The sequence below is a fragment of the Onychostruthus taczanowskii genome, unplaced genomic scaffold (genome assembly GCF_017590055.1).
Source record: "Onychostruthus taczanowskii isolate IOZ18803 unplaced genomic scaffold, ASM1759005v1 scaffold25, whole genome shotgun sequence".
Classification (NCBI taxonomy): Eukaryota; Metazoa; Chordata; class Aves; order Passeriformes; family Passeridae; genus Onychostruthus; species Onychostruthus taczanowskii.
The window spans coordinates 3,419,708-3,444,111 of record NW_024499796.1 but is presented as its reverse complement, the minus strand read 5'-3'; the positions used below and the strand labels follow the sequence as shown (position 1 = coordinate 3,444,111).

General features: G+C 51.2%; 1 protein-coding gene across 1 annotated transcript in view; it reads left to right on the top strand.

The window, feature by feature from the left end:
* The window catches only part of ASTN2 (astrotactin 2), a 149,481-nt gene that overhangs the window by 61,836 nt on the left and 63,241 nt on the right, over positions 1 to 24,404 (top strand). Inside the window, exons 8-9 of the mRNA XM_041406669.1 lie at positions 6,926 to 7,059; positions 8,172 to 8,320. Coding sequence (XP_041262603.1) covers positions 6,926 to 7,059; positions 8,172 to 8,320 — 283 coding nt within the window. The remainder of the gene's footprint in view (positions 1 to 6,925; positions 7,060 to 8,171; positions 8,321 to 24,404) is intronic.

Here is a 24,404-nt window from a genome sequence, read left to right as displayed (position 1 = left end):
CAGCACAGCCCTGGAGTGCACCCAGAGGCACAGACTGAGAGTGAGAGCACAGGTGTGCATGATCTGCAAACGTCCTTGTCCCTCACAGGAAGGCAGGGAGCACCCTGCTTCCCCCATCCCTCCCAGGAGCATCCTTGACAGGGATGCACATCTGCATGTCCAGGGCCACGGGGCAGCCGTGGCCAGTGGAGGGGAGAAAAGGCAAGGTATGCTGGGCAGTGTGGTCCCTCCTGTTTGTGGTCTGTTCATTTTTCCCCCAAAAAACCCTGAATCAAGCTTCTGTGGAGCAGCTCAGCCAGCTGCAGAAATGCTTAGAGGGTGGTGTGGTGAGGGGGGTGTGGAGAAGGGAGGCAGGAGAGATCAATCTCGCTCCTACTGGGAAATGGACTCAAACTCCTGCTGTGTGTATTTAAGGAGACAAATGGATGTGGAGCCTGGATTTTTAGGAGACCCCTAGGACCTTGCTTTAATTTGAAAATTGAGTAATCTCAGCATTTGCTGCAGCCATGGCCTCCTCACAGCACATATGGCCCAGCCCATGGTGTGGGGGCTTGCTGGGGGGCACGTCCCTGTGCTGCTGGTCCCACTGGGCTCAGCAGGAGCCCAGAGCGTGCCTGGGACCCTGGCAGGGCTCTTGGAGACAGCTTCTTCACGTGCTGGGAGTCACCAGCTCGGATGACAAGTGAGGCTGGAGCAAAATTCCCCATTTTTCCCCCCACTCCTTGCCCGGGAGCCATCTCCTGCAGAGCAGAGCAGAGCATGGCCACCGCTGTCCAGTGTCCCCAGGCTGGCAGGGTGTTTTTAGCCAGGGTGAAAGGTGTCCCAAGGCCATGGGCTCAGTTTGCCCCAATCCAGCACCGATGGCAGAGCTGCGGGAGGACACACAGCTTCCCCAAAGCAACCCCTGAAGGCTTGGGAACACAGAGCCAGGGATTTCTTCTTCCACTGCCAAAGCTGGCAGGGAGCCTGGGCCAGAGGGGACTGTTCTTGTGGTCGAGGGGAGTTTTTTGGTTTGGTCTGGGGTGTGTTTCTTTTTATTTGTTGTTGTTTTGTTTGAATACCTGCTAATTGGCCCTTGTCCTCCTCCTCTGGCCCTGGAGCATCGCGCTGCAGCTCCAGCTCGCCTTTCCAGGGGAAGAATGGCCGCATTGTCGCGCCTGGCTCTGGCTATAATGGGGAGCTTTGTGCCGAGGTGTGAGAGCGGAGCCGGCTCCCCTGCAGGGCTCGCTGCAGCGTACAGGGCTCCGATTTCCCCTCTGATTTCCCGGGTTTTACAGTGTCCTCTGCCGCTCCCCGGGATCCTGTTATTCTGTAAATAACAGAAACCAGGATGCTGCCCACCCTGTGTCCCTCCCAGCACCCTGACCGTTCCAAAGTACCACTGATGTCCCTTTCCAGGATGAGGTGCTGGTGATGCTGGTCACGGGGGAGAGGCAGCCAGAGGCAGGGAGGGTGTGAACAACACAGGATGGGATCACCTGCCAACAGCAAAACTCCATCCTCCTTTGCTGTGAACCTGGAGCAGCAAAATTCCATCCTCCTTTGCTGTGTGTGAACTTACAGCAGCAAAACTTCATCCTCCTTTCCTGTGAACCTGAAGCAGCAAAACTCCATCCTCCTTTGCTGTGAGCCTGGAGCAGCAAAACTTCATCCTCCTTTGCTGTGAACCTGGAGCAGCAAAATTCCATCCTCCTTTGCTGTGTGTGAACTTACAGCAGCAAAACTTCATCCTCCTTTGCTGTGAACCTGGCCTTTCAGACACGAACTGCACGATCCTGGAAAGACTCTCTGGCCTGGGAAATCCTTAGCTTTCCTCCCCTTTTTTGTTTTTCTTCCCCACTTCCAGAGATGTCTAGACTAAGGAGTGGCATTTATCTCCTGTGAACACACTGAGCATTGCTGGAAGGGCATGGAAAGCTTTTCCTCCAGCCACTCTGCCATCATGGAAGTGTCCTTTTGGGGCTGTGAAAGCCCTTTTGGAGCCTTCATCCTCCTCCAGTGGCCCCTGCCTGTGCCTGAGGGAAGGTCGTGGTGTGCAGGTCCCATCTCCATCCTGCCAATGGGAAAGGACAGGATGTGTCCGTTTGCTACCATGTCCCTGGACATGGGATGGAACCTGTCCATTGACTCAACCTGCTTCCACACTTCCTTCTCTCCCTCTGCACTGAGAAGAACAAAAAAGCAAGCAGAGATTGGGAAATCAGTGCAAAATCCGAAATGAAGCTAAGTTCCAGCCTCTAGATCATCTCCTTTATCTGCAGCCCATCTCTGTCCAGCCTACATGTTCACCTGTGATTTTTTTTTTTTTTAATCTCCTTGTATTTCCTTTGTAATTTTTCCAGAAACAGAGAGTGCATCCTAGACTCAGTGGGCCAGATTTTCATGTCACTGTCATCCATGGAGAAGACCAAATATTCACAGACAAGCACCTAACACGCGCCCTTTCCAGTATCCCATCTGCAAGCACCAGCGCTGTGGTGTGTGCTGAGTCCTGCAAATGCTGATCTGAAAGGTTCCTTCATGTCCTATCACTTTCCTCTCCTGGGATGTCAACAGACAACCCACAGTTAGAAATAACTTAATGCTTCTCCCTCCATCAGCCAGATCTAACAGAGGACAAAGGAAGTGTTCTTCTCTATTCTGTTGCAGTGTCTCAGCTATAAAATGGGGCCAAATGACCTCCCCCTGAGCACAAATAACAACAGGAGAAAGATCCATATGCAATCTAGTGTGGGATAAATGTGCTTAGCTGATCGTTTGTTTCCCTAATATTTTTTTTATGAATAGGCTTAGCTTATGGTAAGATGGGACTTTATGGTCCTGTAAGTCTTGCTTGTGTCAAAACAAATGAACTAGCCATCCTAGGGGGGAACTATCAATCCAATATATGTGTGTGTATGGGTGTGGGGAATCAGACCTATTATACCTTTAAGAGCAAATTAGATGCTGTTCCTATGATTCATAAAGCTATATATCTAATGGCATGACTCGTCATCTAGAAAATAAACGTTTCGAGCCAGTTTCTCATCTCATAAATTTCCCCTCTGGCACCGAAGGACATAAACTAAATGGGCTGACTCACAGGGAAACAATACAATTTGGATACTTTTAAATGAGAGATAAAATTTCCTTAGGGCACAGAGGGGTGTTGGGGTCCCGGGGAGTGGTTGGCAAGCACAGGACAGTGCATTGGGGGCCACTACCATTCCCAGGGGATCAATCACTCCTGGGGAGCCCTTCATGATTCCAGACCCTCTTGGGTCTGTGAAAACATGACCACCATGATGAAGCATCCAAAATGGAAGTGGTCATGTTTGAGATGGACTCGTGTAGGTGCTGTCTCCTGGCAGGGAGGAGCCCTCACTGCACGTTCTGAGCGTGGCAGGGAAGGACAGGAGATGTGGAGAGCCCAGCCCAAGGCAGGAGGAGAAGGTGGTTTTCAGCCAGCAGAGATCAAGAAGGTCTCTGTGCATTCATTCCCTCCTGAAGCAGTCCCAAAGGCTGCAGCTTCCCATGGGATGGATCTCAGCACCTTCACTGCATCCCTGTCCATCGCTCTTGGTCCTCCTGTGCCACTGGGGTCCTTCTTTGCGGGGCAGCTGCCATTCCCTTCTTACGTGTGATCTTACCCATTTCTGCTCCCCATCAGTTTGCTCTTGATGCTTCCCCACTCCTCAACACGCATCCCCAGCACCAATGGGAAAATCCCAGGAGCCACTGTCTCGAAATTCCACTAGAAAGCAAGAAAAGCCATAGAATCCCAGAATCGTTTGAGTTGCAAAAGATCTCCAATACTGAGTCCAACCTTTAACCAATCACCCCCTTGTCACACCACAGCACTAGTGCCTCATTTAGTTGTTTCTTGAACACCTCCAGGGATGGGGACTTCACCACCTACTTGAGCATCCCCTTCCAGTGCTTGACCACCCTTTCCATAGAGAAATTCCTCCTGATGTCCACCCTGAGCCTGCCCTGGCCCAGCCTGAGCCGTTCCCTCTCCTCCTGTCCCTGTTCCCTGGAGCACAGCCCGACCCCCCAGCTGTCCCCTCCTGTCAGGAGCTGTGCAGAGCCACAAGGTCCCCCCTGAGCCTCCTTTTCTCCAGGCTGAGCCCCTTCCCAGCTCCCTCAGCCTCTCATGGGGCTCCAGCCCCTTCCCCAGCTCCATTCCCTTCCCTGGACACGCTCCAGCCCCTCAATGTCTTTCTTCTCATGAGTGGCCCAGAACTGGACTGGTCACCCAAGGTGTAGCCTCACCTATTCCTAGCACAGAGAGACAAGGCAGGGACAAGCCCTGGCTGCCTGGCTCTTCCAATGCTTGACCACCCTTTCCATGGAGAAATTCCTCCTGATGTCCACCCTGAGCCTGCCCTGGCCCAGCCTGAGCCGTTCCCTCTCCTCCTGTCCCTGTTCCCTGGAGCACAGCCCGACCCCCCAGCTGTCCCCTCCTGTCAGGAGCTGTGCAGAGCCACAAGGTCCCCCCTGAGCCTCCTTTTCTCCAGGCTGAGCCCCTTCCCAGCTCCCTCAGCCTCTCATGGGGCTCCAGCCCCTTCCCCAGCTCCATTCCCTTCCCTGGACACGCTCCAGCCCCTCAATGTCTTTCTTCTCATGAGTGGCCCAGAACTGGACTGGTCACCCAAGGTGTAGCCTCACCTATTCCTAGCACAGAGAGACAACCCTGGCTGCCTGGCTCTGGCCTAGCACAGAGGGACAAGGCAGGGACAAGCCCTGGATGCTTGTCTCTCCCAGCCTGGCCCTGACATGAGTCAGGACAGAGGCAGGAGCCATCAGGGGCAGCTGTGCTCCCAGTAACCTGGTTAGGGGATGGAGGTGTGCTCGCCGTAATGAGCACAGCATCCATCCCCTAACCTCGTTTGTGTGAAGGGTGACGCAAGGCAGATGACAGCTGGGCACCTGAAGGATCTAATTAAAACCTATTCAAGGCTGGGCAGAGCAAGGGGGATTGCTCATCCAGCTAGTGCTTAACAGCAGGAAAAAAAGAAAAACAAGGAATCGATTACTGGATTTACTAAAGGGCATGGATGGGTGGGTGGGGCTCCTTCCCTAAGTCGGGGATGTGCAGGGAGGAGCTGGGTTAGGGGACAGAGAGGGGGTGTGCAGAGTGACAGGGTTGGGGCTGGGGGACAGTGGAGCAGTGGCAGCAGTGTGACAGTGCAGCTCTTCCCAGTATCACCCACATCTGTCTTCACCCGCAGCGCCTGTCTGTGCACACAGGTACCTCAGCAGAGGGTATTTATCTTGCTTCCTAGGGAGAGCACATGCTTCCCCATCCATCTGCACACATCTTTTGCTGTTCCTTTCCTGCACAGACCCGCTGCTCTCTCTCTGGTGTGTCTGCATCCATTTATCTGGGTGTCAGATAAACTCTTCTCTTCATCCCTCTCTCCAATTACTTTGGATGCCCTTTCCAGCCTAGCACTTCAATTACTTTCTAGAGAACAGAGTAAAATAATGTCACATTTTCTTTCTTTCACCTGTTCGTTCCTTCCTTGGGTTTTTTGGGATTTTTATTTAATTTTTTCCATCTGGAACAGTCCCATTTTGTAAATGCCTGGAAGCAGAAAGTTTTGCAGACACAAGAGCCTTGAGGAGCCTTGTTAAAGGTGCTGGGGGTGTTTGGGGAGAGCGACAAAACCCCGGACAATGGCAGCCCTGACGTCAGGCTCTATTTATACTTCCTCCTTTCAGAAACCTCCCTGGGATGGCGCTTTTCCTAGAGTTTTCTGCTCAGTGCTGCTGCCTGAGCTGTCCCTGTGCTCCTCAAAGGGCACAGATTTATTTCTAGGTGTACCCTTGCAGCACAGGCTGTATCACCAGGGCCAGGCAACTTCTCATGGGAAGAACAGTGTTGCCACAAGTAAGGCTGCTCCATGTGGATGAGGACCTGTGGAGATGTTTCAGCTCCCAAATATGCCTCTTGAAGGGCCAAAAGCATTAGAGCTTTGTTCTAGTGGCTGTGTTTTTTGTGTTCTGATTATTCCAGATGGGTGTTGTGGCTTTTCAGGGTTGGGTTGGATGTTGGCTTTGCATGTGTGAAGGAGAGATGTTTTTGAAAATGGAAGTTTAATTACAGGCGAAGGGTAGTGGAGAAACCACCATAAATCCATGTGGTCCAAACTATAGAAGGGTATGGAGTGAGGGATGCCCCCTCCTGCATTATGGGGACTGACACCAAGCACCCTGAGCTGTGGGATGAGCACAGCAGGGACACTGAGGGGTGAGACCTGGATGGCTTTGCCAATTCTGACCACGGTTGTTATTCCAGGGATTCATTGGTATTATTAGGAGCAGTCAGGGTGGCTCCTGGGGACATCCTGCAAGTATTTTCCAGGTTTTATTTTTTCTTTGCAGATACTGCTCTTTTGCTTGTGAGTGTTCCTCAAACAAGTGAATAAAGCAGCAGTTTGCTTGCAGGAGGGCACTTTGTGTGAATATCAAACCTGTGAGAAGGATGGAAGGGGGTCTGTGTTGTTGGGAATTTGGGCATTACTTTATTCTCAGGGGGACAGAAACGGCTGGGCAGAAGGGCACGGGGAGGAGTGGAAGAGCTTCATTGTACACAGCAGCAGTGTGCAGGCACGGTGTGTATTCTGTTCACTCTCACAGAGGGACTTATGCTTGTGCTTCTTCAAGCAGCTCAGTCCTCCGCCACAGGGGATCCCCATCCCCACTCCAAAAGCATTCAGGGATGAACCAGCATCACTCAACACGTGGGAGTTAAACCCAGGGAGGTGAAGGGCCATGCAGAGAGGCCGTGGCAAAGCTGGGGAGGACACACTCCCCCAACCCATCCCACGTTTCCTGATCCCGGGGCTCTGCACACTCCCCCCGATGTTCAGCCCCGAAGCTGTGCCGGATTTCACTGAGTCTTTAGCACACATGTTCACGCTTTTTGTTCTCACATCAGGCCTTCAAGGGAGCCCTGATGAGCTCATACTGGTGCTCTGGGAAAGGTGATGTTATCGAAGACTGGTGCAGGTGCGACCTCAATGCCTTCGATGAGAACGGACTCCCGAACTGCAGCCCTCTCCCTCCGCCTGTGTACGTATCCCTGTGAGCCCTACCAGCCCCTTTCCCATGGGTCACGGCCCCCAGAACCACCCCATTTCCCAGAGGCTCAGCCCATGGGAACCTCCTCCTGCACCCTTGGGGCTGGGGGCTGCACTCCAGCCCTCCTCACTGTGTGACTGATGTCTTTAGGATATCCTGGCTCTGGCTGTGGCCCTGGAAGGTTTCCTTATAGATTTTCATCACCTGATTAGCAGGGCTTGTAGAATGGGATTTCAAATGCTGAAAGAAATGGAATTACAGTGCAATTCATTGTGGCTTGTCAGAGCAAGAGCAAATCAGGAGCAAACTGATGGGAAATTAGCTGAGAAAGCAGGAAGACTGGCTCCAGCGAGCCACAAGGAGCAGAACACCTTCTTAGTGAGCCAATATCCTCAGAGGGATTCATTTCCCATCTCGAGTCCAGCAAACATGCAGTGTGTTTGGAGCCAGACTCTCCATAGCCCTGTACTTGGTGTTGTCATCTACCCCGGAGCAGAGGGAGTGGACGCCTCTGCATTAGCACAGCCAGGAGCACAGAGCTCCTCTGCCTTCATCCCAGCCCACGTTGTTCCTGCTCTGGGCAGGAGCTCCTGCACAGCTGCCCTGCTCTGGCTCTCACCTACGCCCTTCAGAGATTTGCAGCTGGGTGAATTCATGCTGCTTCTCCCCCTCTCTCCCTCCCTCACCTTGGCCATGCAGACCTGACCCTTCCCTCCTGTGGACTCAGCCCTGCTGGGTTTCAAGAACTTGGATCTTCTGTTTTGCTCCTGGGGTATTGGTCCTTGCTCACCTTGCTGAAGTTCAGCAGCTGTCCCAGACAATGAAGGCCCCTTTAGATGAGATATTTGGGGTTGCAAGAGCTTGCCTTCCCCAGGAGCAGGGGGAGGCTCCCAAGGGCACACATTTCAGTAGGCTGGACTCACCTGAGCTTCAGCTTTGCGATGCTCACGTGTGCTCTGCCCCTGTGACCTCTGTCCTCAGGGCTTTGTGGGCACACCCACATGTGTGAATGTGGGCCTTTCTAGGGGTTGTGCTGCTTGGAGCTGTGGATTCCTCCCCAGAAAGGGAGCTCATGTCCTGTTTTTTCACTCTCTCCCTCCCAGCCTGCGGCTTTCCCCCAACGTGGAGCCCTCCAGCACCGTGGTGTCCCTGGAGTGGCTGGATGTGCAGCCTGCCATCGGGACCAAGGTGTCAGACTACGTCCTGCAGCACAAGAAGGTGGATGAGTACACGGACACAGACCTTTACACAGGTGGGTAACACACAGTGAGGGAAGGCAGCCTCCAGAGGGCTCCTGGCAATGCTTCCTGTGCCCTACCTGGTTGGGAGCAGCTGCTTTGGTGGAGAATAGAGCCAAGGTGTTACATAGGTATCAAACCCACTCCATTTAGGAGAGGTTTCTGGAATCTTCTGCAGACATGGCTATTTGAGGGAAAGGGGTATTACAAAAGCACAGTGATGCAGAAGGAAATTATTTACCCTTTTTTGGGCAGGAGAGCTGTGAGTTGGACTTTCTGAAGTGGGTATTGATCTGATCAGTCTGAAATGCCACAGGGTGGTGGTTGTAGGGGGAAGGTCATCCATCCTTCCATCTCAAGGGCTTTACTGGTCTGTTCCAGGGAGTGACCAGTGGCCCACCTTTGAAAGGACATTTTCAGCTGTCTTGCACACCTATCAGAGGAACTCCAAACTACAATATTTAGGGAGATCACTTAAAGAGCACAAAATTTCTCCAGGAGAACCTGAAACTTCCCTGGGTTGGAATTTAGTTCTCAGGCTTGTACTGAATGCTCTACGCCTTAAAAAGGCTTTGTCAGCAGCTCAATCCATGCTCCAGGAGCTGCTGGACAAGGCAGAGGGCTGTGAAGGATGGGATTTGATTTGGGTGAGTCAATGATGGATTTCAGAAAATAGGACTTGAGACCCTGAGTGATAGCCGTGCTGCAGGGAAAGCCAGGCAGAACCTACTGCTTTTTGCTTGAGGATTTTGGATGTAGTTTTTTTTTAAAGCTCACAAAAGTTGTCAGGGGCAGCTGGGCAGTTGATGAAAGCAGAAATTTACCTGGGACAGGGCTGGTGTTGGAGTGTAGGACCTCACAGTCCATGTGCAGACTTGCATGGGCTCCCAGGGCACCCTGGCAAGATGTTTAGCTGTGTTTCCCTGTTGGTAAGACAGGCTCAGGAAGATCATTTAGACCTCACAGCCACAGGGAGGTTTCCACCTTCTCTGTTCACCTCAAGCCCATCTATTCTGCTTCTGCAGTGTAGATGCCACCATATCAAAAAATCATGTGCTTCAAGAGCTGGCCTGTCTCTGTTGGAGAGAGCCACATCCCCACCTGCTGGGGGGGTCCAGCTGTTTGTGGAGAACACTGAAAGAAGAATCAGGAGTCTCCACAAGCAGGAGACCTGCAGGAGGTCCCTGGCTCATACACCAGTCCCATCCCTTGGGACCTTTCTCCTACATCTTGCCAGCATCCCCTCCCAAAGCTGCCTGATGTGGCCATGGACTCTGGGTTATGTCTCTGGTTTCATGGCATGGAAGAAGGTTTGTTCTTTGTCTTGGAGGGGCACCTTGCAGTAATGGAGAAAGAAAACAAGCCACCAAAGGAGGGGCTTTGGTTTGAATGGGGATTCCAGATTGCTCACACACCAGTCAGGTGAGGCCAGACCAGGGAAACATGGGGTTTCTCCTTTGAAGTGGCTGGATCTTTGCCTGGCAGCCAGAGTAGGAAATACAGATTATTATTATTATTTTCCTTTTATGACTGCCATGTGTTTGACAGGCAATTGAATTCATTGTGGGGAGCTTCCCTCCCCTCTGCCTGCTCTGGGGGACTGTTTGGGACAGAATGACCCTATTAACAATTAAAGAGAAAAGCCAAGCCTAAATCTCTCCCTTTTTTTTTCTGTGTTGTTTATAACCAAACAACATTTCTGCCTTCATTCCTTTCTTACCCTACAGGCCTCCAATGCCAGATGACTTGATTCCTTTAAATACCTTGTGTAGGCTTGCAGAGGTGCTGACTGCCACAGATCTCTACAGCCAAAAATCCTGTCCTGAATAACCCCCGACCACCATCACCCACCCATCCTGCTGCGCCACAGCTTCTCCCCTCTGAGCAGCATCCACAAAAACAATAACTCAGCCTCAGACAGGGAATCGTTGGGAGGGGAGTGTGGGATATGAAATTTGGATGGCTTTTGATGCACATGGGCAGATCTTCCTTCCCCATCAGTCTCCCAGCTGCTGGCAGGGACGAGCAGGTTGTTCCCATTGCTGGGAGGTACATCATAGGTATTTGGAGAGGGGGCCAACTCTGGGCTGGGAGGATCTGGCAAGGATCTTTTAGGGCTCTTGAGGATGCTACCACTCATCCCTTGGAACTCTTGATTTTAAATGAGTGTGTTATTTGTACTTGGACAGTGGTTTTGTTTGGTTTATTGCAGTTGTAGACATTTCTTATTGTGATTCCTGGTACTGACATGGGCTAGAGCTCTGCCAACCTGTTCTTCATTCCTGTGGCAAACTTGGTGGTAGCTGATCCCAGCCTCACCTGCTTGTTGCCTTCCTCCTGCCCCTCAAAATCCTCCAGCCTCTCACCCTTGCAAAACTCCTTGGCCTCTGCCTTGTTCTGCAACTGGAAGATGTAACCATTCCCTTGAGCCAGAAACCATTTGTTCCTCTTCCTCCTGGAGCAGAGTCAGGAGGGAGTTTTGAGACTGGTCTAATGTGGGTCCCCTCTGCTCCCTGCTGGGCTCCACAAGAGACAGGGATGCTGCAGGACAGGGCCAAGGGAGCCGGGAGCCTGCGTGGGTCGGTTGCCCTCAGCTGTATGAGGTTTTTTAAGAGGCTTGTTACTGGTGCTTACAAAAACACAGCCCTTGGCCCATCTGAGGCGGAGAGGAGGTGAACTAGTGTGTGAAACAAACCACGCTTTCAACACCAGCGCGCGGGGAGCGAGCGGCTCCGCGCTCGGGAGCCAGCCGGGAAGACGGAGAGCAATTACATCCCAAACTGTTTATTAAAACTTGTGGAAATTACTCATAACTCCATGTGTGCGACGGCTTTGTAGTTGAGTGATGCTCTTTGTTTGAACGTGGGGCTCTCAGAGAGGGCGTGAGCCACACATGTGTGTGTGTGTGTGTCTGTGTGTGTGTGTGCAGCCAGCCCGCCAGCGCATTATGTCATGGACCAAGCAGGCGCTGCACTTGAGACAGGGAGAGGGAGAAATGTGTTTTACAGGGTGAGGTACAAACTGAAATGGCTGTGAACATCTGGAACTAATATTAGGCTTGGAAAATGTTTTCTGTCACTCCAGCACTCCTCTGGAGGAAGGTTTCTGAAGTTAAGAAGCTCCAAAGGGGATGAGGGGGAGGGATGAGGGGATAACATGGCTGTGATGCAAAGTGCTTTTCATGTCTCCATTCTGTAAGCCAGGCTGTGTCCCTGCATCTGCCAGACTTGTCACCTGGGCTATCACCACTTCTTGTTGTCGTGGCCCTGGCTTAGGAGGTCCCCTGGACCAGCTGAACCTCCCTTACCTGAGCCAGCCCCGCATGGGGAGTGCAGCATCTTCCAGCCTGTGCTGGAAGACAGAAGGATCCTTGCCCTGGTTTTAGGGTTGGGAGCTAGGGAGCTAAGCTGGAAGGCCTTGTCTGAAAGCTGAAGGGTGAAATCCTCAGGAGGGAGGAGGCAACATATGACTGGTTAACACCACCTGGGCTTTCTCTGGTACCCACTAAATGAGCCCACCTGCATTTGGGGAGGTTGCTGTGAGTTTGTGTAATGCAAGGTTTAGAAGTAAAAAAGTGCTTTGAATGTGTTTTTGGAATATTTTAGGGGATGGTTGAGTGAGGAGGAAGGGCTGGGCTTGGCCCTGTGATGGGTTGGGGTTTGTGGGTTGGGCTGTGTTGCTCCTGGGATGGTGGACGTGTTGTTGCTGTGATGTTGTCTGTCCCTTTCTCAAAGTCCTCTCCCTGGTGCAGTTTTCTTCCCCTTGTGCCCACATCTCTGTTGCTGCTGGGTCTGTGGGGGCTTGGGGGGGCTGCATGTGCCTGCACAGGGCATGGTGAGGAGGCTGGGGAGGGGGTGGTTTGAGGGTACCTCAAAGAACTTTGCTGGTGATAAGTCAGACCTTGCACACTCTGACATAGGAATGGACTCTCCCTTAACCTGCAAATGGAGGGGACAAAACAAGACAAAGAGAGAAAATCCCTTCCCTGAGGTCAGAGCTGTGAATTAATCTCAGCATGGGGCAGTGCTCACCTGTGAGGGCAGAGACAGGTGCAGGTCCTGGATCTCCCAGCTTTGTGCCCTGTCCTGTGGTCACTCTTCCATGGACCCTCAAGTCTGACCACTGAGCCAGTCTGCATCCCCCAGTCTTTCACCATCACTGGGATGAACAGCCCTGGATGTGAGCACAGCACAGGCAAGAGCTGTGTCCTTGAGCATGAATCCATCTCTTGCTGCCTGTGCCTCAGTATCAAAGTGGGTTCAGCTGGGGAGATGCAGAGAAGCAAACATCACTTGCTGTCCCTGTGGTTGAGGGTGACAGCGAGTGTGAATGAGGTGTTGTCCCGATGCACTGCTGGCTCTGTGCTGCTGATGGCAAATCACAGAAGGATTAGGAGGCTCTGCCCCTCTCCCAGCCCTTCATCTTCTCTCCTGCTCTGTGCTGGCTCCCACACTGTGGTTTTGCCCCTTTTCTGTGGTACTTCACAGCTGGATGTGTGCTGAAAGCTGAATCGGGGGAGCTGGGGATGTTGTGGGGTTTTGGCTGAACAAAGTATACAACAAACAGGTAAACAGCTCACCTGCTTCTGTTTTGGGATGCCATGTCCAAGCAGGACAGGTGAGGTCTCAGCAGAGACTCTCAGGCTTTAACTCTGAGGATGTCAAAGGATCCTGGATGCTCTGGGGTCTTTTTGCCAGGGCAGTGGCCACGTTTGTAAGAAGTAGCCCTCTTCCAGAACAGCTTGCAATCCTCAAAGAAAGGAGAACAGGAACACAGCCTGCTGAGTGAGCTTGTTGGAGACCTCAGAGCAGGAGAATGCAGAGTCTGGCTGCTGGCTCAGAGCCTGTGCTGTGCTGGGACCCTCGAGACACAGGCCAGTGGTGTGGAGCAGAACCAGCAGGTAACCTGGGAGGGTGTCTGGACACCAGACAGGGCAGGAAGACGTGCAGGAGTGGAGAGAATGGTTCTATAAAACCTGTGCACATCACCACGCTGGCATTACAGACTGCTCTGGAGCAGAGCTCTCTGCAGAGCAGCCTGTGCACAGCATCATGTCTATAAAAGAAAGAGGTCAACTCAGAAGGCTGAGTGTTTTGTACACTTGCAAGTTGTGCTCTGAATTGAGGCTCGGGGGTGTCTTATTTATAAATAACTTCACAGTTGTGACATGTCTGGATGGCTGGGGATGTATGGATATAGCTATGGCAACCAGCTCTTCCAGACACCCTCTTGTGTGCAAGCTGTGCTGCTACTGCTCTGTGAAAACCTGGGCTGGGCTGGGAGGAGAGGAGCAAAGACTGTCTGGCCAGAGCAAATCCTGTTCCTGTCAGAAAGGAGTCAGTGCAATCTCCATGCAACCACGTTGCAGTCCCATTATAAGCCTTACAATCATCTTTAAGAGTGCTGACTGACAAACTGGCTACCACAAAGAGAAGCAGGAGGAGTTGACACTGCCCTTAGGAAGCTGTAGGAGCTTGAGGTCCAGCCAGCAGCAGGGTAAATACGTGAACATTTGAACATTGCCCCTGCCTCTTCTGCAGCTAACACATGGGTAAAGATGTTTTCAACACCCAGAGTGCCCTTCTTGAGTGCTGAATCCACTTCACTTGTTAGCAGAAGGAAAGATGATTCAAAAAGAAGCCTTTGAAGTGAAGGTCAGGTTTTTGGAAGCTGCTTCCTGGGATGTGTTGTGTAATAGAAACAAGCAAGTACTTAATTTTGGCCATTACCCTCACTGTGAAGCTCAGATTTCTCTCTCCCTGGGACAGCTATAGTTATTTCCACCTACCAGTGTCATTTTTGTATCCTGGAAAGCAGAAGGGAGGTGGAGGGTTCTCAACTCTCAATTAGGGTTGAGTCAGTTGCTGAAAAATTTCATTAATTCACATTTCCATATGGTTGTTCCAGGGTTTTTTATTTTTATCTGCCCAGACACCTTTTGGCCAGAACTGGGCATTATCTTTGCTTTCTCCCAAATCACTTTATAGGTGGAGACCTGGGACCGTCTGCCCTTTTCCTGCTGTCTGCAGAGGATGGAGCAGCCTGGCTGGTGCCACGAGTGTGTCATGCACTTCAGGAGCACCGTGTTTGCCAAGGGCTTTGTGCTGTCTGCTCAGAGCTGCCTCTCCCTCAAGGACAGCTGTAGATGCTGCCTTCTTGCTAAGAAGCCTCTCAACTTCTTACATGGCAGTTAATGAGGCCAGTCGTGGAGTTTTTTTACTAGTCTGTAATTTTATCCTCTAGGATTAAGTTTCTCCTGATCTGGAAAAGTCAAGGCCACAAATCCATCTTGTCAGAAAGCATCAAAAGCCAAGGCTGCTAACACAGCCAGACGGATAACGGCATGTGAGTGCAGAGCAGTGGAACTTTTTCATAGGAGCCTTTATTGACTAGACAGGCTTTTTTAATCAATAAACTGTGGCTGGAATTTGGAGGGAAGCACAGTCTGTGTTTGCAAAGCTGGTGCTTGGCAATGCAGCCCTGAGCTATGTGGAAAATACAGGATCTGGGGCATCTGTGGATGCAACACAACCTACTCTGGGAGGAAACTTGGGCATTCTCACTGAGCAAAGAATCTGGGTCTTCCCTTTGCATGGGCTCCCAATGACGCCCAGACTGAGATCCTCTGCCAGGGTAGGATCTTCCTGGAGATTTTGCACATTGCTCTCATTCTAGCCAGAGCCTGGGATGATATCCTGAATGGGATGGGGAATCTGCTTTCCAGTCCTCTGGCTGCAGTTGAGGTTTCCCATGCATTCAGTGTTTTCAGGTGGCTGAAACACAATCCAAAAAGTTAGGCAGGGTCTCTCCACGCTTCTCTGGAAGGAAATAAGGATAGAAAAGAGATCCAAAGAGGCACAAAGAGTGCCTTGGGACAGCCTATCCAGGTTGAAACCTCTCAGCCCCAGCACAGGAAGTGCTTTGGGGATGTTGCAGTTGTCCTGTGCTCTGATCGTGTCTGGTGCCTGCTCTGTCCTGCCAGCATCAGCTCTGCTCTAACTTTCACCATTCCTCAGGCACATCCCTGTTCAATGGTGGCACCAGCCTTTCCCCTCTGCCTCTGCCAGGCTGGGCTGGGCACACTGTGTGTCCTGAGAACCATCATCCTCTGCTCACCAAAATGATGGGGCCTCCTCTTGTTGGGCAGCGGCTCAAGGTGAGGTCTGTCATCTATTCCCAGTGTTGTTCCAGTGTGAGGGAAGTTCAGTAAAAAGGGAGAGGGATTAAACCTGAGTCAGGAGATTTACCAATTAAAATATCTGCTCCTCCTGCAGGTTTCATATGATACAAGAGAGACCCTCCCCATCTCCCCTGTGACCCCTTCCCAGTTTGTTCAGCTTGCCAGGGATTGAGATCTGGCTCTTAGAAGTAGGGGGGCAGCTGGGTCTAGGTTACATTTTGTGCTGTTTAGATAGGATAAAGCTTTCCTCCCTGTAATTGGGTGATTGGGCTTGTGAGGTTTCCCAGATATTAATCTGGAGACCCTAGAGGGGGTCAGATTAGGTTATGGAGACATAATAGGAAATACTGCTCTGGCTAGTTTGGGTTATGGGGGATAGGGTGGATACTCTGCAGCATTCCCCTGCTGGGCTCCCTCTAATGGGACCTGCATAGTGGGGTCAAGGAACAGTCTTATCTCAGCATCAGGTTGACTTGGGCTTTGCTGGGAGCGACTCTCTGTGAACTCTTTCCACCCCTGTAATCCTGCTCTTCCAGAGGACAAGACCATGACCCTCCTTTGGAGAAGGGAGGGGTGGGTGGTGCTGACCTGCTGCTGCTGGGGCTTGTTCACAGGGGAGAGGGAATCTTTTTCCAAATGGCTTTCATGTCCCCAGGATCCTTGGGATAGCAAAACCTTGGTGCTCTGAAGTGCTTTGTTTGGACCAAGTAAAGATCTTCCTCGTTGCTCCCCCATGTAGTGCCAGTAGTGGGGAAGGGGTTGATGCAGCCCAGAGGGGATCATTTAGTGAGCATTTAAGTGCATGTGCCCCTCTGTCCCACATAAGAGATGTATTTGGGAAAGGGTGTAATGTCAATCTAGTCAGAGCCAGTGAGATGAGCTTGTCCCTGTGGCCAAATAAGTGTTTTGGATCTGTACTGGTGAGGAGCCCTGCACTGAAGCAGCATCCTGAGGTGTCCTGGAGAACCCACCACATTTGTGCTGCATTGGTTTTGTGGGTTAAAACCCCCTCCCATTCCTGCTGTGTTCTCCTGTGTTTGGGAGCAGGACACAAGTTCTGCAGAGACAAGGCTGACTCCAGGCACCAGTCTGGAACACTCCTTCCAGCCCTCATTTCTTTTTATTAACAGTGAGATGACAGATAGGGGATGGTCATTAATTTAATAAAGGATGTTTCTGATCACGACTGCAGAAGCAAGATCCTGAGGTTTTCCATGGTGGTCTGATGACTCACCCTGATGAAACAGGGTGAGGCTGGGATAGGAAATACCTCACTGGAGCTTGGAGTATGGCACAGAGCAGCCAGGCTGCTACAGTCATTCTGCCATCCTTGGCTGGGCTGTCCTAGCACCTTCCCAGTATGATGATTACCCCCACTGGGAAGAGCTGGATTTCAGCTCCAGAGATACCCATGGACCCAGTGCAGCTGGATGAAGCTCATGTCCTGTTTCCCTGGTGCCTGCCCTGAACACCTGCCTGGGATGGTGGTGGAGCTAGGGAATGTTGAGGTGCGGCTGAGGGACCCCATTCCCCACCACCCCCTTTGTGGCACACTCAGGAGGGCTGTGCAGGCTGTGCTGTGAGAGGAGAGCTTGCACAGCATAATAGATAATACCTGGCTTTCCTTTATCCTGTTCTGTCATCTGTGGAAGTCAATAAATCTCACCAACTCCATTGTTCAGACTAAGGAATTGAGGCCAAAAATCATGTGCGGACTCTAAATCCAGAAGAGCCAGTAAAGAGCAAGGGCTCACAATTCATGTACAATTAACAGTTACTGTGCTGGCTGCTCTCAAGCCCCAGAAGTTCAACTCTTTGGCTGCAGATTTTTTCAGATCTCAGTCGACAGTTCTTGTAGGAAGCCTTGGAGTTATTCTGGTAGATGGAGAGTGCCAAACACAGGTGGATGTGTCCATCCTGCTGGGACACAGTGAGCAGGAGTGACAGCTACCCCCAGCACCAAGGAAACCACCATGTCTGTCCCACCCTGATGCTGAGCTTTCATGAAAAAGACGTGGTCACCCCATCTGCCTGCCCTCGGGTGTGCCAGACCCTCTGAGGACAATGTGCAGTGGCTGCAGGGATTGTTCCTCCTCAGCATCTTGACTTGGTTGTGGGTCTTCCTTGTTGGATACCCCCAGGAGGGTGAGATGGTGTCTGTAAGCACAACCCCATCTCAGCACCCTCCCCTCTGGGGATAAAGGCATAAGCCCATTGTCCCTTTTTGAAGTTAAGGGACTTTGATATCTCCCAGACCTTTTACAGTCCTCACAGATGAGCTCAGAGGAGCTGCAGTAGATGCTTAAAATTGGGTGCTGCAGCCCTCAGACCTCAGGAGTGGCTGTGCATTGCCTTCCCAGGGAAGCTGGGAGGATTTTTAGTGCTGGCTCTGCCTGGCTCCAGCTCCCAGCCTGCCTGCTCCCTCCTGTCCCCAGAACAGGCAAGGCATGTCAGGGCTTCTTGGGAACTGCTAAGAGGAGTTCATGAGTCAGAGAGATGGCCTGTGATAGGGGAGGGGACATTGGAAAGCCACTAGTTTGCTGGGATAGTGCCAGGGGTGGGTGACTGGACAGGCATTGCAGCTGTGTGAGGGTTGGCTGCTCAGCATCTGCTGTGTCCTCCAGCTGCAAACAGCTGGAATGTCCATGGGAACACTGCACTGGGACCAGCCCCACGCGGGTCAGCCAGCTCCCCTTGACTCCCAGCCCTGGGCTCATAGTGTGTGCTGCAGGGAGGGTGCTCTGCCCACAGAACCGAGATCTGAAAATAATCTGCAGCCAAAGTGTGAACTTCTGGGGCTTGAGAGCAGCCAGCACAGTAACTGTTAACAGTACACAAATTTAGAGCCCTCGCTCTTAACTAGCTCTTCTGGATTTAGAGTCCACACATGATTTTTGGCCATTTCTGCTGAGTGCCTCAGTTTTCCAGTCTGAACAGTGGAGCTGGTGAGATTCATCAGTTTTCCTTCTCTGAATGGTCAGTGGTGGGCACAGAGTGCTGTGGGTGCAAAAGCTGGGTAGCAGGGTTGGGATGGGAAATACCTTCTTCCCTGCCCCTCTGCTCATCCTCAAGCACATTCCTTTTATCTGCTAATAAATATCAGTCATAAAACAATCCAGATCTATCCATAATCCTGTTAGAGCCTTTGACTCTTGCTCCTGTGACTCCCGGCAGCTCTAATTACGGATACTCATGCCAGTGATTAATGACTTGGTTCATCCTCAGTGGCACCAATTTTACATCTGCAGCCTGATCTCCCCCCCCACAATTTATGTGAGGGGAAAATAATCCCTGTTAAAAACCAACAGCACAAAAATGTGGTGTTGGCATTGTGCCTCCATCTGGCCCTTCTACATCCTGTCCATCCCTTCACTCATCTCCCCCCAGCCTTTTATCTCCAAGAGAACGACCCTAATTGCCTCACACTCTAATTTTGCTGCACTGTATCCCATAAATCACTCGGACACGTGGAGCATTTTCCTGCTCCTTAACAAAAGGAGTGGGATTTTCTCCTCTGCTGCATGTTTTACAGGTGACTAATTGCATCAAGGCACCTTTGAAGCAATGACTTCATCAATTGCTCATCCTGCAGACACATTGCTGGGTTTGTATGCCTGATCAGAATCCTGCATTTATTAGGATTAATTTATTCTCCAATCATTTTTCATCTACCACAAGGACAGGAAAGTTGAGTGATGTTACTTGCTCAGCTACGTAAGCACGATTTCTTGCCTCATTACTGAGCCTGAGATATTTTTGCTACACACTGAAACTTCTCCAAATGAAAATGAGTAATGTTTCGTCTCGGAGAGAAGTGCTCCCAGAACACTAGAGAAATCAAGTTATTTCAGGGTGTCTACAACCTGGCTTTGGGTATTCATCATCTTCCTTTCTCATTTTGCCCCCACACTTGTCCTGGGGCACGTCTGTTTGAGCAGTAGCACTTCTTGTGCTTCAGACAGAGGGAGCCAGGGGTGGGTAAGAGGATGTTTCTCTCACCTGGAGACAATCCAAAATGAGGGGTTCTTACTGTCCCGTGGACACAGAGCTGGGGTTTTTCAGCCTGGAGAGGAGAAAGTTCCAGGGCCCTTCCTGTACCTAAAGGGGCACCAAGAGAGCTGGAGAGGAACTTTGGACATGGGCTGGGAATAACAAGACAAAGGAGAATGGCTTCAAACTGACAGAGGTCAGGGTTAGAAGGAATATTGGGAAGAAATTCTTGACTATGAGGGTGGGCAGGCCCTGGCACAGGGTGCCCAGAGAAGCTCTGGCTGCCCCTGAATCCCTGGAAGTGCCCAAGGACAGGTTGGACAGGGCTTGGAGCAACCTGGAATAGTAGGAATTGTCCCTGCCCATTGCAGGTGATTGGAACAAGATGGTTTTTAAGGTCCCTTCCAGTGTAAACCATTCCATGATTCTGTAATTCTGTAGGTTAGCAAATCCTTACGAGGCTGCAGGAAACATTCTGGGTGTATGGCTGAGTGTAGGGTGTGGCAGGGCTGGCAGTGGGTACAGGCTGAGCATCTCCAGAGAGGAGGATCTGTAACTGCTGGGGACGGAGAGCAGTAAACACGGGCAAATTCACACTTTTCTTAAAGGCTGTGGTCAAGTTTTTGTGGGAGTAATGGCTGATAATGACTGCCAGAAGACCTTGACTCAGCAGCTAACCTCCCACCCCCACAAAAGCTCCTCTTTTGGGAAGAAAGGAGCTTTTTTACATCCAGGCAGGAATTTTGCCTCTGCTACTTCCAGTCTGGTGTTCATGAGTTCCCAGGGGTGGATTTTGCAGCATAGGTTATGGTCCAAATGGGGTTGTTTTACAGCAAAACTGGGCTTAGGACTGGTTTGGGGCAGACGTGGCAATGCTGGGGAGCCTCACCTGGATGATGTGCAGAGCTAGGATGAGGAGGTGCAGGAGAAAGAAGCACTAGGAGCAGATTAGTTCCTTCTGTTGTACTGGGAAGAAGTGCAGCACAGCACCAAGGGGCTGGGAAAGAACTTGTGCAGTGCTGGGGATCTGTGTTTGGCAAGAGACCAGGGAAAAATAGAGGATGGCTTTGGAGAACCTGGAGAGAGGACCTGGGAAACACACCAAAGCCTGATGCTCTACAGGGTCATGCTTATTTGATTTTGCCACAGCAAACTGGCAAGGTATCAGCTCTTCTGATGGCAAATCTGCTGTCCTGTGGGATGTCCAGCCTCAGTCCACATCTCGTGTAATGGGACTGGCCGTAGAGCCCTGGTCCCCCGCTGGCACCAAGCTCTGCAGCCCCACTCTCCCTCTGGCCTCGCGGTGGGGCTTGGGTTGGGGTGGATTAAGAGAGGTCAGGGTGGACAAAGAGGGGGAGAAGAACCGTGTTAAGGAGCACAATAAACTGGTAACTGTGGGTCTTTGCCTACAGAGGGGGCTCCTGCACTGCCCAAGGCCATCCGGGCTGGGAAGGCAGGAGAAGGGAGGCAGCGGCTGCCAGCTGACCTTTCTCAAACAGTTCATGGGTTTCCAGAGCAGCCGAGGTGTCAGCGGTGTAGAGCAGTCACAGCTTCCCAGTCGCTGGAGGAGGAAGGCAGGGGGCACTCGAAAGGGGAGGAAAAGGCTCCGTCCTGGAAGGGTGGAAACCTCCCTACCCATTAACTGTTTCTCCACGGAGAGCCACAGAAAGCAAACAAGGGGCTGCTTTTCTCCTGCACCAGCTCACCCACTCCCATCCTTTCTGCCCTCCTCTGTTCTGCCCCTGCATCACTTTCCCTTCCTTTTGTAAAGGCAGGGCCTGGGATAGTGAGGATTTGGGTGGAGATTCAGCTCAAGCCCAGCAGCCCTGCCCAGAGCAGCATGCTGGGGAGCAAATTCTGCCTCGGTACCCGGAGCCCTGGCGTCCCCAGCGTTGTGTCTGTGTGCAGAGCCCTCTGCTTTGACCAACTCCCTGCAATCACACTTAATTAGTAGGCAGGGTCCCACAGAAAAACCTCTCCCAGCCCTTTCTAAGCAGCGTGTAGCGGGGTGCTCTGTGCTGTCAGATCTGCCTGAAAGCGCATTTGTCTCAAGCCAGGGAAGGAGCCATGGCAGCCTAAAACTGAGACACTTTTCCCTCGCAGATGACAAAGCTCGGGAGTAAATTAGCAGGCAGAGTCTGTGAAAGGAAATGTTTCCTTAAACGTTTCCATAAAAGCTAATTGGCCTGTAAGAGCAGCATACCTGTGGGCCGCTGCCTCCCGGGGTTCAGGGCTTGGGGAATCTATTCCTGGCTTGACTAATAATTTTCAGTGTGACTTTGAACAGGTCATTTCAGTTCTTTGTGCCTTGGTTTCCCTCTTTCTGAAACGAGGAGAATACTCCCTTCCAGAGCACTGATAAGGTTTAAGTACTAAAATTTTATTGCTCCGTTGAAGATCCTTGGCAAAGGGATATTACGCAGATAGAAGGTTAATGATGATGATAGGGAGAGAATAAAAGAAGAAATTGCTGTTTTATTTTTATTTTGTTCTTTAAATGATGTTTAATAGCCAGTTTTCGATTGAGGAATAAAACCCAGTCCCCTGTGACCACCAAATTATCTTGCAAATGCTGGTTTTTGCATGCTCTTAAAGCTTGCAGAGAGAATGAGGAGCCCTTCTCTATGCTTGTAGGAGCAATCAGCAAGAGATGGCCTTTTCCCAATTAGGGAGCTTGTCTGGATTCCTGTATAATTGAGGGAGCTTCCCAAGAGTCCTCCATGCAGTGTTGTGGGTCTGACAGGGGCTGGTACTCCCTGTGGGACAGCTCCTTGCCCATGGCCTGAGCAGCTGGAGGTGCCTGCCTGAGGCTATTGAGTGGATCAGGAAGGCCAGGCTAACAGGACTTTACCTCTGCCAGGGAGAATTAAAGGCTGAACTGAGCCATTACCCCCACAAATTCACCCCACAGCTTTCCAGAATAATTTCTGGGTGAGCACATCCCACCACTGTGATGAGCCATAGAGCCAAGGCACCCACTGCAGAGCCTGTGAGCGTTTGCAGCAATGCTGAGGGCTGGGAGGGATCCCTGCAGGATGGGTGCCCACCAGTCCTCCACTGACCCCACAGCGCTGCCTGGCAGCACCACTGGCCACCCCAGTTTGTCATCCTCACCACAGCCACCGTAGGCTGTAAATGTCAACCACAACGGAACCGGTGCAGTCTGCGGCCGGGACGTTGCTTATTTATTCTTTTTCTCGTTTGTTTCTTTCACAAACATCAGCTATGTCAAGAATGGCATGTTCGGCACCCCAGACTGTTACAAAACCTAAGGTCAAATTCATGGTATAATTGTGGCTGGGGAAAAGGACAATAAAGATGTGTTGGTCCCTGGTGGGTGAAGTGTGGGGGCTGGAGGATGCTGTCTCCTCTTTTTCCACTGGTCTTGTGGATGAGGATTTCCTGTCGTGTCCAGCCATGGGGTGGAAGTTGCATCTGTGAAGATGCACTCATGGTGCCTGTGCTGACTTTTTCCTGCTGAGTTCAATTCTGGAGGAATACTCAGTAAGGTGGGGTTTGTTTGGCCAGCTGTTCTACCTGGAGAAGAAAATGGTGAAAAACCACCAGGCTTTGGACACATATTCCTCTGTTAGTCAACAGCTAATCCCAAACACCATTTCCCCACCCTCCTCATGCTCCAGTGGCTCATTTGGGAGGTGTGAGACCTCTGCCCACTTTGTGTCTCTCCTCACACATGATCAGACCCCTCTGGCTGGTGCTGTCTCCTCATGGAGATTCTCACTGTCTGTTCACCATCTGCCCATGCCAGGAGCTGAGGAATTGAGGACAAGAGAGCTTGGGGCTCTTTTCTGGTGGAAGAATCCCACCCCAGAGCCTGTATTAGGATCATGGAATGGTTTGAGTTGTAGGGGACCTTCACAGACCATGTAGCCCAATTCCCCTGTAGTGAGCAGGGACATCTTCAGCTCGACCAGGCTGATCAGAGCTCTATCACTCAACCCTATAATGTTAGTCCATCCCTTTCCTCTTGGAAGTTGACCTCTTTAATATCTCTGAGTTTCTTCTCAACACTTTCAAATTAATCACCTCCACAACAGGCTCCTCAACAAGGATCCTCTCACTGTCCCCATCTCCTCATCATGTTCTCTCAAAGCTTTCTCCCAAACCTTCCATGTGTACACAGAGCCATTTTTCTCTTCATCCTTGTGCCCTTCTCCCTCATTCCTCCTCCTCTCTCTGTATTCTCCAGGCTGTGACTAGGAAGGGTTCAGCTCAAGGTGCAGGGTCTGTGCTGGGGAAAAAGGCCATGCCCCCCTTATTCCTCCCACCTCAATAAATAACATTGTGGTACATTTTTTGAAGACATGGGTTGACTTGGGTTTGGGTTTTTTTGCCATCTGTGTCTGAGCTGTGGTGGTGACAATATTTCACAGAATATTTCATGTTGGAAGAGACCCATAAGGATCACTGAGTCCAGCTCCCTGGGGCAGGAGCTGTCTGCTCATATGTATGCACATGAAACCTCTCCCAACAAGACCCCAGTCTCTCTTGGGACCTGCAAGATGAAACAGTCGATACCACTGCCCAGGAAAAGGTCACATTGCATCAGTGAAACTCCTCTTTGTAAAGAACAGGAGCTCAGTCTGTCTCTCTCTTTAAGAGCCAGGCTGCAGGTTGTTGCCAGAGGAGCTGTTTGGGTGCTTGGTTTGTGTGATGGATGATGGGGAAAAGCTGGAGACAAGGTCCCACAAAGTCTGGGTTTGCCTTCTTCCCCCCCTGCAGCCTCCCTGCCCTGCTCTGGGTCCCAGTGCTTATTCATATCAGTGATAAACCCAGCCCTTTTTTGACCTTAAGTGATGTTTTAGGATTTCTTTTATTTGTGGACCTTGCCTTGGCCTTCTGTCACTATTTGTCTCTCCAAAAAAAGGATTCTGCTCTTTCAATTTCTGTGTCCAATTTGGAGGGGG